Source organism: Theropithecus gelada, chromosome 18, assembly GCF_003255815.1.
Source record: "Theropithecus gelada isolate Dixy chromosome 18, Tgel_1.0, whole genome shotgun sequence".
NCBI classification, from domain to species: Eukaryota; Metazoa; Chordata; class Mammalia; order Primates; family Cercopithecidae; genus Theropithecus; species Theropithecus gelada.
In genome coordinates this window covers 10,017,209-10,031,261 of record NC_037686.1, presented here as the reverse complement: position 1 = coordinate 10,031,261, position 14,053 = coordinate 10,017,209, and the positions used below count along the sequence as shown (strand labels likewise).

The following is a 14,053-nucleotide window of genomic DNA, read 5'->3' as shown; positions in this document are numbered from 1 at the left end:
CAGGGTCAAAGGGGCTCTGCCAAGGAAAAACGACGGCAAATGTTTTTCAAGAGGGAGGAAGTCTCCAGCCACATGTGACCTTATGAAATCCGTCTGGGCCAAAAAGATAGTGGACGCTTGGCTGAGGGCCCCAGGGACACAGGTTTCCTCCTGTAAGGAGGAGGCGGGACTCTTCATAAAATTACACTGCACACAGAGCTAGCATCAAGGTCCACTCCCGGGCTACACACACAGCTCCGAGGCCCTCATGCGGAGACCCAGAACCCGCGAGGGGCGTCAAGTGCAGGCACACTACCGCGGAGGCTGGAGCTCGGCCTCGGGGCGGGGCGAGGGCCAGTCACGTGTGTCCGCTGCCGTCGCCTCGATTTCCCTACAAGGACTTGGGCCGACGGGCCCCGCCCTTCGCCGTGCCCTGGAATGTGCGACCAAGCAAAGCCACAGCACGGACGCAACCATCTGCGGAAAAGATAGGGGGGAGGAAGACTTAACACTGCAACAAGAGGTACAAAAAAGACGGAAACTCAGTGAACAGGACCCAGCGAACCATGATATATTGCTTTATACTCTAGGTCGCCCACTTTAGGCTTCCTTCTCGCACTTGGTCAATACCGCGCTCGCTGACCACACTGGCGACTTCCCTCCATGTCGCCCCTCCGAGAAGTCTGGCCCACTCTGCGGGCCAAGAAAGGTGACCGGGCTTCCTTCCGGCTTGCTAAGCGGGGGCCGGAAGCGGTGGTTTTTAGCGGCTCTCTGGGTAGTAGGGTGGTGTAGTAGCGGCAGCGAGGGGCTCGCAGAGGTACTCGGATTCTCGTAGCTGTGCCGGGTGAGTGGCACTCGCGTTCGGGCGCGGGACACCCATCCCGGGGACCCGTCTCCGCGGGGCAGCTGGAGGGCGGCGAGGCTCCTGGCGCCGGCAGCGCACCTGGGCAGGTGTGCCACCCAGGTCCCCGGTTGTGGGATCCGAGGCCATGGCTGGGAGTGGCCCAGACCGAACTTCGCTCCTGTGCCCAAACTTGGAGCCCGGGAAATGCGGCTTCGCTCACTGGCGCCTTGATCTTGGGCGACTGCCGGGCCCGCGAAACCCGACCCCTGCAGAGCTGATCCCGGGACTATTTTTGTTTCTAACGTCAACTTGCCCGATTCAAGAGGGTTTGCGCAAAAAACGTAGCCCATTGTCCCCCCGCTGCAGCTGTTGCAGCTGTGTGGCTACATTTAGTAGGAATAACCAACTCAAATTGGGAAGTTCTTCAACTCAGTACCCGCTTCTGTAATTAGAACTTTTTTTCTTTAAGCGATGAAATTTTGGACAAAGAGATCTGGAGTTTAGTTTGTGGCTCCAGGAAAAACTCCAAAATATAATGCCTTGTCCCATGTGGGGGGAAAGTTTGGGCTAATTCAATTCTCCATGGAAGTGTTTTCTTTTAAAGTAGTTTAGTAGGTATATGAATGTATCTATCAATTTCTTGAGAGACCTATGGATTTAGCAGAGATTTTAACTTAAGTGCAAAAAGTTTTATATCTAAAGGCGAATAAAGCGAATATTTCTTAAAATTATTGGTATTTGTTTCATGTTCTGGAAGGGCTCTGATAAACGGTCATCAGAAAAGCACTTTATTTTCAAAAGCGAGGCTTCACTGGCAAGTCAGCCCTAACAGCCAATTTTCTGTCCAGTGGTGAGAACTTTTGGGTGTGGCAGTCCTAGAGAACGAATCCTACCTTCAACCGGAAGTTTGCATAAGAAATGAAAACTTGGTTTACTTGGAACGGAAGCACTAACTTGAAAATACACTTTTTAAAAATTGCGGTTAGCACCAGAAAATAAATTAACACTTATTTTTTTTAAGTGCATTGATTAAATGAGGCGGTGTATTTGTTCAGGGTTTAAAAAGCCGACCAAATGATAGGTGCTATCACACTACGCAGTGTTTTGTAAGATGGTAGTTTTTTCTTGAAGAATATCTGATATTTCTCAGAATATTATCAATCTGAGTGTTCGTTTTGTAGAAAAAGTTTCTAGGTTATTTTACATTTATTGCCAGTTTGTAAATGCTGGACTCTAGGGTTCTAACCAGAGCACTCTAATGTATATATTGGTATGGATTAATCCCATTTTATAAGTGAATATAGTTTCTAGAGATCTGAAAAATCTTCTCGTGTCCTTTGGTGTGTGGGGAAAGCCACTTTGAGAATCTGTTCTATTTCTGCCACCTATTAATCTAGTCTAACATTTTCTTTAATTGTGTTGTGTATCTCGTTATAGCCCATAATGATTCTGAGTTAAAACACAAAATAAAAAACAGATTCATTGCCACCAGCGTTCACCTCCCCTGACTTAAAAAAAGGTTATGCTCCTTTAGATTAATCTGTAAACTCAGTCTCCTGACTGCCCTTCATCCACTTTCTCATGCTTCTGAAATCCTCTTATATTTTGTAGAAGCCTGTTCTTAAGTCTCCTTGCTTTACGGTTTCATACAACATATACTCCTTCACACCAAAGATCTTTCATTTAATCCTTCAAAAATAAAGACTCAGGCCGGGTGCGGTGGCTCACGCCTGAAATCCCAGCACTTTGGGGTGACTGAGGCGGGTGGATCACGAGGTCAGGAGTTCAAGACCAGCCTGGCCAAGGTGGGTGAAACCCCGTCTCTAACAAAAATACAAAAATTAGCCAGGCGTGGTGGGGGGCATCTGTAATCCCAGCTACTCCGGAGGCTGAGGCAGAGAATTGCTTGAACCCTGGAGGTAGAGGTTGAGATGCGCCACTGCACTCCAGCCTGGGCGACAGAGCGAGACTCCATCTCAAAAATAAATAAATAAACAAATATAAATAAATAAAGACTCGACTTTATGATTGAAGAGCTTTCGTAACTTGGAAACCTCGGGTCCTTACCTGGCGATCTTTGCATCCTAAATAACTACGCTGACATGAAATCTTTTCAATTTATTTTACCCTAGCTTGCTTTTTGCAAAAAGCAATTTCAACTTTTTTAGATTAAGGAGTATACCCTAGTTTTCTAAACTTAGATGAGAGTTGTGCATTTGCTGAAGGCTTATTACGTGAAGAGTGATAGTCTCCATTGTTTGCGGGAAAGTAAAATGAACAGCAAACTAGAATAATAGCAAAGAGGACCCTGACAATATCAGAAATGATCTGCTCCTTGAGATCATAGCACTGTTCCTGATTTGACTCCCTTCACCATTGTTTATTCCCCCCACACTTTTAGTTTGGTAGGAAAAAAACCCCACAGTTTCTGTATTTTGGAACAGTGACTGAAGCCAAACTCCCTATCGCTGAAAGGTTTCTGGTGGAAAATAACTCAGAGATCAGAATCCAGCCTCCTTGAAAAAGTAAAGGCCTAGGTAGTAACTTGCTCAACATTACACTATCAGTTTTTGGTAGAATTGACTACCTTAATTTGTTAGAATTGAGACTAACACCCAAATTCTTAATTCTAACTATGCCTTGTAGCTTCTAAACGATCCCACACTGGGTTTTTCAAGGTCTTCCTCCTCCCCAATCACTTAACTACTCAGAAACATCTTTTCTGAACTCACAACATTTAATTATTATGTACCATCCTACAAATTATTTTTCATTATTGTCACACATTGTTTTAAGTTTAGAGTCATACTTCTGGAATGAAAACTATGACTCATTTCATAAGTTGAATCAATCATCTCATTTCTTTATAGTTGCCTCCCCAACTGTATTTTAAGCTCCTTGAAGATAAGACACATGCCTTACATTTCTTAACTCTTAAGTAGTATTCAACGTAATTAATATGACATTTGATACATATTAGTGTAATTAACTGTTCATAATAAGATTGATAAGATTAAGTCTTTTATATGCTGAAGAAGAGCTCTATATGAAGCCACTGTCAGTGCTGACAAAAAAAAAACTTTTTTACTTTAAAAATCTATTTTATAATACATTTACAAATTCAAAAAAGTGCATGATTAAAAGAATAGGAAATACATCAGAATTCAGAAAACATACTACTTTACAACCAAACCTAAATATTTTGAAAAGGTATCTAGAGGACCCCCATAAATTTAGTAACATGAGATTTTATGTAATAGATTAAAAAATCAGTTGTGGCAGCCGTTTGACCTCATCAGTTCTTTGTTCTTAAAATAGCTGACATTTCTGCATCATTAGGGAAAGACAATGTTGTCACACAAAACAGACTATTTTTAAAGATGTGCTTTGGCTTGCAAAGGCGTGACATGCCTAAAATATGAAAGTGATATGGACTGGTAAACGTGTCACACATTGGGTCTCAACCTCTTGCTGCAAGTCCTTGAGTACATTTAAGAGATGGAGGAATAATATACTCTATAACTCTTTGTCGTTTTTAAAGACAGAACTTACAACAAACAGGAAAGTACAACCCTATGTAGTTTAGATATGAATGGGATTTACTACCTCCAAAGGTGTTATAGAATGAAAATATGCATTTATGAATGGTTTAAGTCATGAAAGGCAGCATCCTAAAAGTTGATTAAAGAATTCTAGGAAATTTGGGAGCAGCATATATCATAACTTCTGTGCTGTGTAGGATATATCTTTTCAACAATATATTCCAGTTGCCATATGGTGCTATATTGGATGGGCTGGAATTTGTGACTATCCTTTGTGGAATTTCCTATTAAAATCTGAAAACAGATTTAGCTTTTAAAAATTTGAGGCAGAGCTTTTCTGATCATTCCGTAATTGTATTTAGTCTGGACGATGTGGTTATAATCAAGGAAATAATGTAAGAAATTACTTTTAAACACATCGGAAACATATTCTTAGGGTCACTGTGGAGTGCTGAGATCTAGGTGGTAGTTCATTCTTTGCAGTCCACAGACTTATTTTTAGAGCAGTGGCATAGTGTTTTGCCAGATCATAGCTAAATGTTTTCAGAACGTAAGCTTTAAAATTGTTATCCTGGTCAGAGTGAAATCAGTAGTGCCTATTTTAGACCTGCTTGGAAGAATATAACTCAATGCAGTGTCTTACTTTTGCTGCTGAGCGGTTTTGCAGACTACCATCTTCACTGCAACTCTGAACGATGGTATGGTAGAATTTTATTGTCTGATGACTATGGAACTTCAAACAAATTTTTGTAGTTTTTAAAAAAGATTGAGTATTGAAAGGAAAGTTGCCTTTTTATTTTAGGTATTACTAGACATTCTTTTTAATTTTAACTTAAATTTTACTGGGATAAATTTAGATAAGAGAGCAAAGGTAGTTTCTACCTTTAAGATGTTTTCGAAAACATTTAAATTATTTTAAAAGCTTGTACTCTGATTTCTGTTTAGAGGTCTTAGATACTTCCAGTGATTTAGTGTGACTGTAATACAAGAAACTGGTTTGGATAGAGTGTAATGTCTATAAAAACTGTAGATGAATTCCCCTCAGTTTTTTTAGCCTTTACTGTTAGCCTTTCAACAAATAGTTTTCTTGAACTACTTTTGCCTAGAGGTGAGGGTACAATAAAAAATGTTAGTTGAAAGTGGAAGAACAATATTTGTCAATAGAGATTAGGAGATGAAGACCTGTTCCATCAGTTAGTCGTTCTTACTGTTCCTCACCTTTCTGTCCACCGTACTATGGAATAGCCAATTTAGGCTAAGGCTGCAAAGGGTGGACCTACTGAAGATGAGTTAGTATCCCTCAGCACCCCCATAGTGCTGAAGTATAGAACTTGGGAGTTTCCTAGGTAACTAATTTTTTTTGCTGCTTGGTTTTTTATTGTTATCAAATTAGCAGATTTGGTTATCAGCTGTTGTTAGCTATATAGCAGTACGGGTCATATGTAATCTTGTTGACATGTGTCTTCTAAAGACACATTTCTGAGTCGCTCAAACATATCAGGAAGGCTGATTCTGTGTACTTTTGTTAATCATTGTTTTCATTCAAACTTAAGTAATCTTAGATGTTGATTTAGTTTTTATTGTATTTCCTTTCCTAATTAGGATTTAACTACCACCATGTCAAGCAAAAGAGCAAAGACCAAGACCAAGAAGCGCCCTCAGCGTGCAACATCCAATGTGTTTGCCATGTTTGACCAGTCACAGATTCAGGAGTTCAAAGAGGCCTTCAACATGATTGATCAGAACAGAGATGGTTTCATCGACAAGGAAGATTTGCATGATATGCTTGCTTCATTGGGTAATGCTCAGTTTAAATATTAATCTATTGGATAGAATTTCCACGGTGCCTTTCATGTTGATTTCATGAGTCTTAAAGCTCTGTAAAGCCTGTCTAATGGTTTGAGTAAAGTGTGGAACGGTGTTTCCCACCGAACCACCAGCAGATTCCTGACCCTGTCTTAGGATTGGGTTGGGGTTCGTGTGTCTGTGTATGAAAACACTAATCTAGATTATGGAAGCAGTATTATTCCTTCTGACATTCCAATGGAATATCATATACTCTTCCAGACTCTTTAATAGGCCCTATTCATTAAGAAAACTTTCCCCCCCAAGTAGTTTTGCTGTCATGAGTGCAAACAGTAAACTGTATGAATGATAATCTTTCTTACCAAAATGTTTACTGTCATTAATAGTTGATATGTATTATAATGTAATTAAAATTATGACCCCTTTTAAAAATTTAGGGAAGAATCCAACTGATGAGTATCTGGATGCCATGATGAATGAGGCTCCAGGCCCCATCAATTTCACCATGTTCCTTACCATGTTTGGTGAGAAGTTAAATGGCACGGATCCTGAAGATGTCATCAGAAATGCTTTTGCTTGCTTTGATGAAGAAGCAACTGGTAAGTGAGAGGTAACCTTTAATTACAAAGTGATTTAATTTTTAGTTATGGTAACTAAAATATACAGTGACTTAAAATAGGATAACGCCGTCAGGTTTGTACTACACCTGTGTTTTTAAACAGCGTTCTCTTGGCATGTTTGTCACTCATGTTCTGCTTCTGCCCTAAGTAGTAGTTCACAACGAACAGGTTGTATTTGAAACCTCTTTGGGAAACTTGTATTACCCCTTTCCTAGCATGTTAACTCCACAAGGGTTAGGCTATCAGAAAATATGTATTGAATAAAAAACTTTTAACAGAATAATCTTGATGAAGTATAAATTGTTATAGGCTGTGGCACCACTACAATCCTGTGTGTGTTTACCAGGTATCTGTCAGCTCTCATATTGTTTAAATCTGACATTTAACCTCTATTTTAAAATACACCCAGTAGAACTTAGGGTCTGGAATTAGACTATCTGGCTTCATATTCCTCTTCTACATAATAGCTGTGTAATTTGGGGCAAGTTGCTTGACTTTCTCTAAGCCTCTGTCTTCTTATTTGTAAAATGGGCAGTATTACCCACCTCACAGGGTGGTTGTGAGAAGTAAATGAAGTGAGATGTACATGAAGTACTTAGCATACTGTGTGGCATAGAGTTAACTCTCAAAAAAACAAAATGTTAACTATATAGAGGCCTGATCCTTTGGCGGAAGTGTAAAACATAATGAGGGAATATTTTCCATGACACCCAACTCAACATGGCGTAGCCAAGTGTGTTTAGTGAAGGAAGGCACAATCTTGGGTTGCCTGCATTAGTGGGACTAGTTTAAATACTGCGTGGTTGCCAGGGCCTGCTGATGGAAGCATGGTCTGTGGCTTTCAAGGCTCCCCACATGTCCATGCCAGTTATTTGGGAAATCTTAAAAATACCAATACCAGAAAATCTTCGGTGACATCTGATTCTTGTAGGCAGGCAGGTTTTATGAGAACCCTGGTATCAAATTCCCAAAGAGTACACCTTTCATTTTACCACTGCACACCCCCACTGCCTAGCACAGTGCCTGCCACATAGTTAGTGCTCAAATATTTATTCCATGTTTTTGCATGTGCTGGGACTGGCCATATTTGTTATAATAATTGGATTTGTAAACAGTAAAAATCTCATTTTACATCTGAGAAAACCAAAGGTCAGGGATAAAGTGAAATGCCTGAAATAAAATAGCTTGTTAAAACTGGGCCTCAAGTTTCCAATATTCTTTCCACTGTACCACTTTATTGATGTGTATGATGTAGTGTTGATTTTAGAGTGGCAGGTCAATGTTATTTGCTTGTAGAATAACACATGACCATTCATGCCACTTTAAGGAACCACAAGGCTAGATTCTTTAACCATACTTTTTATTACTTTGTTTAGGCATAGGTTTAGTCTATTACCAAGAGATCAGAAGCTGAATGTGGAGGCAGAATGATAGAGCAGAACGACGCTGCTAAGCATCTGGGCATTTTTCTAGGCACTTCCCTGCTGAGGCTGTTTTAAGTAGGTGGACACCCTGGAGTTCACATATCTGCATGTTTATAGTTTTTAACATACAGAACATGCTTAGTTGAGTATAGATATTCTTTGTGATTGACCCTCAGAGTAGTATGTATTCTGATCCCTTGTTCTGTATTCTCCAGGCACCATTCAGGAAGATTACCTGAGAGAGCTGCTGACAACCATGGGGGATCGGTTTACGGATGAGGAAGTGGATGAGCTGTACAGAGAAGCACCTATTGACAAAAAGGGGAATTTCAATTACATCGAGTTCACGCGCATCCTGAAACATGGAGCAAAAGACAAAGATGACTGAAAGAATTTCAAATTCCAGCCAAACGTTCCTTGTTGCCACTTTGGGTATTTTTGAGATTTTCTCTTGCATGCCCTTAGCTTTACAGCTTTTGCATTTCCTGTTGTATTTATTCTCAGCCATTTTGGGCATATGTATCTTTATACTCAGACTGGAAAAGGGACTTTCTATTGATATCATTTTCAGAATAGAAAATAGGGTAATTTAACCTACCAGCCCTTTCCCCCAATAACTGTGGTCTATACAGAGTCAATATATTTTTTTCAGAGAAAGTTATTTGCTCGATTTTTTCTGAATCATAATTAAACTTTATGATAAAACACTTACTTGTTTAAACTTCTTATTTACCAAACTGGACCTTTGTTGGTTTTAGTTGTATCTTCCAAAGAAAGGTAGATGAGGGAAATCCTAGAAAATGATATGGTTGTTAGCTTTCTCTTCCTCCAATTTTCCTAACAATCCTATCTCCTCTACTATCCATTCCTCCTCCTCCTCCCAAGGATATCCAATTTTAACTGCCCTAATCAGGTTTTCTGCACTTTGTCTTCCAATTCTTAAAATAGTTTCCTGTAGAATTGGCATACATATGATAGTTTCCGTACCTTTAAGTTCTTAAGTTGACATACCTGCCAACATTTCTGCTTTATTTAAACTTTTGTAATTTCTGATTATTTAAAATTAGACCAGGTCACTGAGTGTAATTTCAATTTTTCATATTTTTAAAAACCATTTTGCCTTAAAGGTTCTGTGGAATGCTACCAAAGAGAGATTTTTTAATGTTATGTTTTAAAGTGCTGGAAATACAATGCAGTATTTTTTTATTATATGTAGTTCTTCTTTAACACAACGATGCCTATTGGAAGATATTTATGCAGAGATTCACCACGAGTCCATGTATGAGTTTTGGACATTCCTGACCTTCCCACAATCAAAACAGCTGAACCTACATGCCTGGGAAAGTGAGGTCATTATTTCAGTCCTAAAAATAACTTCTACTATTTGCAGAAATGCAGAACTGTTTCATAGTTAATCAGGGAGTGGCAGACAGTTTCATTCTTTTTCAGCTTTAAAAATCTGACTCTCAAAGGGCTTCAGGATTCTCTTTTTTTTTCCAGACAGGGTCTCTCGCTCTATCATGCAGGCTGGAGTGCAGTGGCACGATCACAGCTCACTACAGCCTTGACCTCCTGGGCTCAAGTGATCCACCTGAGTAGTTGGGACTACAAGCATGCACCACCGTGGCTGGCTAATTTCTCAATTTGTTGTAGAGACAGGGTCTCATTATGTTGCCCAGGCTGGTCTCAAACTCCTGTACTCAAGTGATCTTCCCACCTCTGCCTCCCAAAGTGCTGGGATTACAGGTCTGAGCAACCATGGCCAGCCCAAAACTCCCACTCTCAAAGATTCATGAGTTTTAAAATATTTGAAACGGAGAAAAATTTGGTTGAAAAGAGTTGACAATTAGCCCATGAACATGAGTAATTGGCAATTACTGTAATAACTTCAAGTTTTATGCTATGATTATCATGACTCTCCTTGGACAAAACCATTACCTCATTCGGTAAACAATTGCTAAAAGCCTTCTGGGCAGCAGGCCTTTGCAGCCAATAAGATCAGCTAGATCCTGTAACCTGAGAAGGCCAACGCTATAGGAATAGATGGACTAGTCAAAGCTAGTTCTTGTCCTCTTCAACGTTAGAATCTTAGAACCTGCCTTCATTCTTTGTCTTTTGTTACTGAATTTTATTCACTGGTTAAGCCAAAATACTTTTTCCAGGCTATGGCCATGGTGCTAAAATCTTGTTTTTTGAACTGAATTTCCATGTCAAGAGAAAAAATTATCATATGCTTTGTTAAATCTCCAGTGAAGAACACATAACATTGTTTCCACTATATGAAATACAAGGTACTACTAAAATGATCTCTTGCAGGGTTCCTGTTTCCCTTTCAGATAACTGCCCAAAGAACCAACTTGCATTAAGAACAATGATGTACCCTGAATGAAATAATTCTCCTAATTTAGTAATACCATTCTTTGCTTAAACAAGAATGATTGCCAATAGAAAGGTAAAAGCATCCATTTCAATGGTGTGTTTGACTGAAAAATCAGTCTCAGAAGTTTCCATGATGAAAGTCAAACTTGAAACAAACTATTTCAAAAGATCTGGCTAGGCATGTTGGCTCACATCTGTTATCCCAGCACTTTGGAAGGTCGAAGTAGGAAGACTGCTTGAAGCCAGAAGTTTGACATTAGCCTGGGCAACAAAGCAAAACCCCATCTCTACATAAAAATTAAAAAAAAAAAAAATTAGCCGGATATGGTGGCGGGTGCCTATAATCCCAGCTACTCCGAAAGCTAAGGTGGAAGGATTGCTTGAGCCCAGGAGTCCGAGGCTGGAGTGAACTGATTGTGCCACTGCACTCCAGCCTGGGGTGACAGCGAGACCCTGTCTTTAAAAAAAAAAAAAAATCGGACAAAACCAACCTAATGGGGGTGGCATCCTTATCTACCTGCATATGATATGGTCATTTGGATTCCAGGCCCCAAATTTTACTTGATGGAAGAACCTATGACTTGAGAGCAGGAATTGAATGCTCCTGGTAAGGAAAGGAGGAAGGCCTGAGCATAAGAGACAAGTAAAAGCAAATTGAGAAGGAAAGGAAACCATTTGCTACAAAGTGAAAAGAGGAAAGACAGCAAGAGGTTTAACACCTAGACTTGAGGATCAGATAAAAAATGATCAGAGTTTGGAGAGGTAAATGGAGCCACAGAAACAGTTTTACGGAAACCTAGTTAATGTCAAGAGTAAGAAGGTTAGTAGTGTCCAACACAGAACAGTGGAGTATGGGAAGGTTTAAATGAGACGCCCCCAGATTTGACAAGTCCTTAGTCATGTCTGCTTACCTTTTCTGTCCATAAAGCAATTGTTGTAGCTAATCCCGCACTGAAGAAATGCCCAGTTTTCCCCGTGCTGCTTATTCCATTTTCACTCGCTCTTCCATCCTCCAAGTCCCTGTATCTTTTTAGTCTAGATTTCTCTGTGTCTGCTCAAATAGCAGGAATTGTGACTTCTCCAATGTTTATCCACATACATTTTAGAGTTGTAATGAGTTTACAACTTGTTTTTTCATTTACTAAAATTGTACCTCATGTTTTGGCATAGCCACTGTTGTTTTGAGTATATTGCTTTTTCAACCATTCTTAACTTCAATTATCTTTGACGTGGGTATGCTATAATTAATTTTCCAATGATAGATATTTAGCTATCCAGCTATTTTTATTAGTGAATACATTTTTATTAATGATTAAATAAAGCCTATATAGGCTTTTCTTTTGCATCTAGAGAGAACAATGTACCTTAGAAGTATTTCTTCAGAATAGTGCTGTCAAATAGAAGCTTCTGTAATTATGGAAATGCTCTCTGTGCCATACAATAAGGACACTAACCACATGTGGCTATTGAGCACTTAAAATGTGTCTAATACTGGCCGGACGCGGTGGCTCACGACTGTAATCCCAGCACTTTTGGAGGCCGAGGCGTGTGGATCACAAGGACAAGAGACTGAGACCATCCTGGCCAACACGGTGAAAACCCGTCTCTACTAAAAATACAAAAATTAGATGGGCGTCGTGGCACACGCCTGTAGTCCCTGCTACTCGGGCGGCTAAGGCAGGAGAATCGCATGAACCCGGGAGGCAGAGGTTGCAGTGAGTCGAGATCGAGCCACTGCACTCCAGCCTGAGCAACAGAGCAAGACTGTTTCAAAAAACAAAAATGTGTCTAATACTGCCAGACGCACTGGTGCGGTGTCTCTCACCTGTAGTCCCAACTACTTGAGAGGCTCAGGTGAGAGGATCGCTTGAGCCCAGGAGTTCCAGGTTGTAGTGCATTATGATCACACCTGTGAATAGCCACTGCATTCCAGGTATCAAACGTTATCAAATACAACTGAGGAACTGAATTTAAGTGTAGCCACATGTGGTTAGTGACGATTGTATTGGACAGCACAATTCTAGAAACTTATATTTTTTAATTATTTAAACTATCGAACCAAAACCTAGACTACAGTTAAGGAAAGGGTAAATATTGTAGAACCAGGTGTGACTTTTAAGCAATTGCTTTTCTAACACTATTGAGAAAATACATACAGTCATGAACTGGATTTAGAGCTGTGCTGCTGGGATGAGGACCACCGCATCAGCATCATGTGTGCTTACCACAAATTGGAATTATCCTCCACCTTTTACTCACTGAATCCTAATACCCGGTTTTGAGGCTCAAAAATGTTTTTTAAAGTCTTGTTATTAGGCGTGCTACTGTTTAAGAACTGCTATAGAGTGCTGAACACAAGCTCCCTCCCTTCTAGGAATTTCTGATCAAAGATTTCTAGAATATATAAACTCCCTAAGAGGCTTTGAATTCATCTCTCAGCATGCAGCACATGTTAAGGCAATAAGAAGAGTTCAACAAAGATTTGCTATTAGACTGCCAATCTTCCACCATCCTGAAGTAATGCTATTTTAGTAATGCTAGATGAAGTAATGCTAGATTACCTCAAGGTGAGGGAAAAATATCTTGAAGAACACAGCCACAAACACGATCTAGAGCAAAACCTGAAAAACGTAGCTTCTTGTTTTTCTTTTTTTTCTTCTTCTTCCTTTTTGTGGAGAACGGGGTCTCGCTATATTGCCCAGGCAGGTCTCGAACTCCTGGGCTCAAGCTATCCTCCCGCCTCTGCCTCCGTGAGAGCTCGTATTACAGGCGTGAGCCACCGCGCCCGGCCGCTTCGTGTTTTTCTTTGTGTGTGCATGTATGTGTGTGCGTTGCCATTTTCTTGATAAAGTTAAGAAAGTAGTTTGAATAAAACTTTCTTGTGGCTAAAGGAGGAATGAAACAGCCATAGGCTGTGGCCGTAGCCTCATAAGGCCGTAAACCTTATGAGGGTAAGCAGAGAGGAGTAGGTTAAAGGATTTAACTCGGGCTGGAATGCGGTTTGAAAAGAGAAAGGGATTCTGGAGCGGAAAAGAATCCGCCCAGGCGCCGCCCTCACCTTCTCAGCATTACAGGGGACGAACCATAAAACCTGTCTTGTCTGAAATTCAAATTTAGAAGAACTGTACTTTTACTTTCTAAATCTGGAAACTCAGGGTTCGGCGCCAGGGGACCCCAAATCCTCGGCGGATCGCGCCCCGCCTGGGTCAAAGGGTACCCCAAATCCTCCGCTGATCGCGGCCCGCTCGGGTCAAATTCCAGCGCCCGGCCCAGCCGCGCCCAGCGGGCCAGGAATGCGGAAGGGCCGCGGAGCTGCCAAAGGAGCGGGGGACGAGGGCCCGGCTGCGGGCGACCGCCGCGGCGCCGGCGCTATATCGCAGCGGATCGGAGCAGGCCGAAGGGCAGTTAAGACCCTGGCCGTGTGCCTCCGGCCCCAGCAGCCCAGCCGCTCGGCTGACA

General features: G+C 40.9%; 1 protein-coding gene across 3 annotated transcripts; it reads left to right on the top strand.

The window, feature by feature from the left end:
- Window positions 1-390: 390 nt before the first annotated feature.
- On the top strand, window positions 391-8,920 carry LOC112611393 (myosin regulatory light chain 12A). 3 transcript variants are annotated; one of them, XM_025365126.1, is made up of 4 exons: window positions 391-502; window positions 5,968-6,163; window positions 6,609-6,770; window positions 8,431-8,920. In XM_025365126.1, exons 2-4 carry the CDS (start codon window positions 5,983-5,985, stop codon window positions 8,601-8,603), a joined length of 516 nt encoding a protein of 171 aa, XP_025220911.1. In that variant the 5' UTR covers window positions 391-502; window positions 5,968-5,982; the 3' UTR covers window positions 8,604-8,920. The 3 variants fall into 3 exon arrangements, with proteins under 3 accessions (XP_025220911.1, XP_025220910.1, XP_025220909.1); XM_025365125.1 differs by having other exon boundaries at window positions 445-823; XM_025365124.1 differs by lacking the exon at window positions 391-502 and adding an exon at window positions 4,951-5,063.
- Window positions 8,921-14,053: the final 5,133 nt, after the last annotated feature.

Bases quoted from the DNA above. Each gene is read 5' to 3' on its own strand.
- LOC112611393 (XM_025365124.1), top strand. The intron at 6,164-6,608 runs GTAATGCTCAGT...TTAAAAATTTAG, and splicing joins TGATATGCTTGCTTCATTGG to GGAAGAATCCAACTGATGAG. The intron at 6,771-8,430 runs GTAAGTGAGAGG...TGTATTCTCCAG, and splicing joins CTTTGATGAAGAAGCAACTG to GCACCATTCAGGAAGATTAC.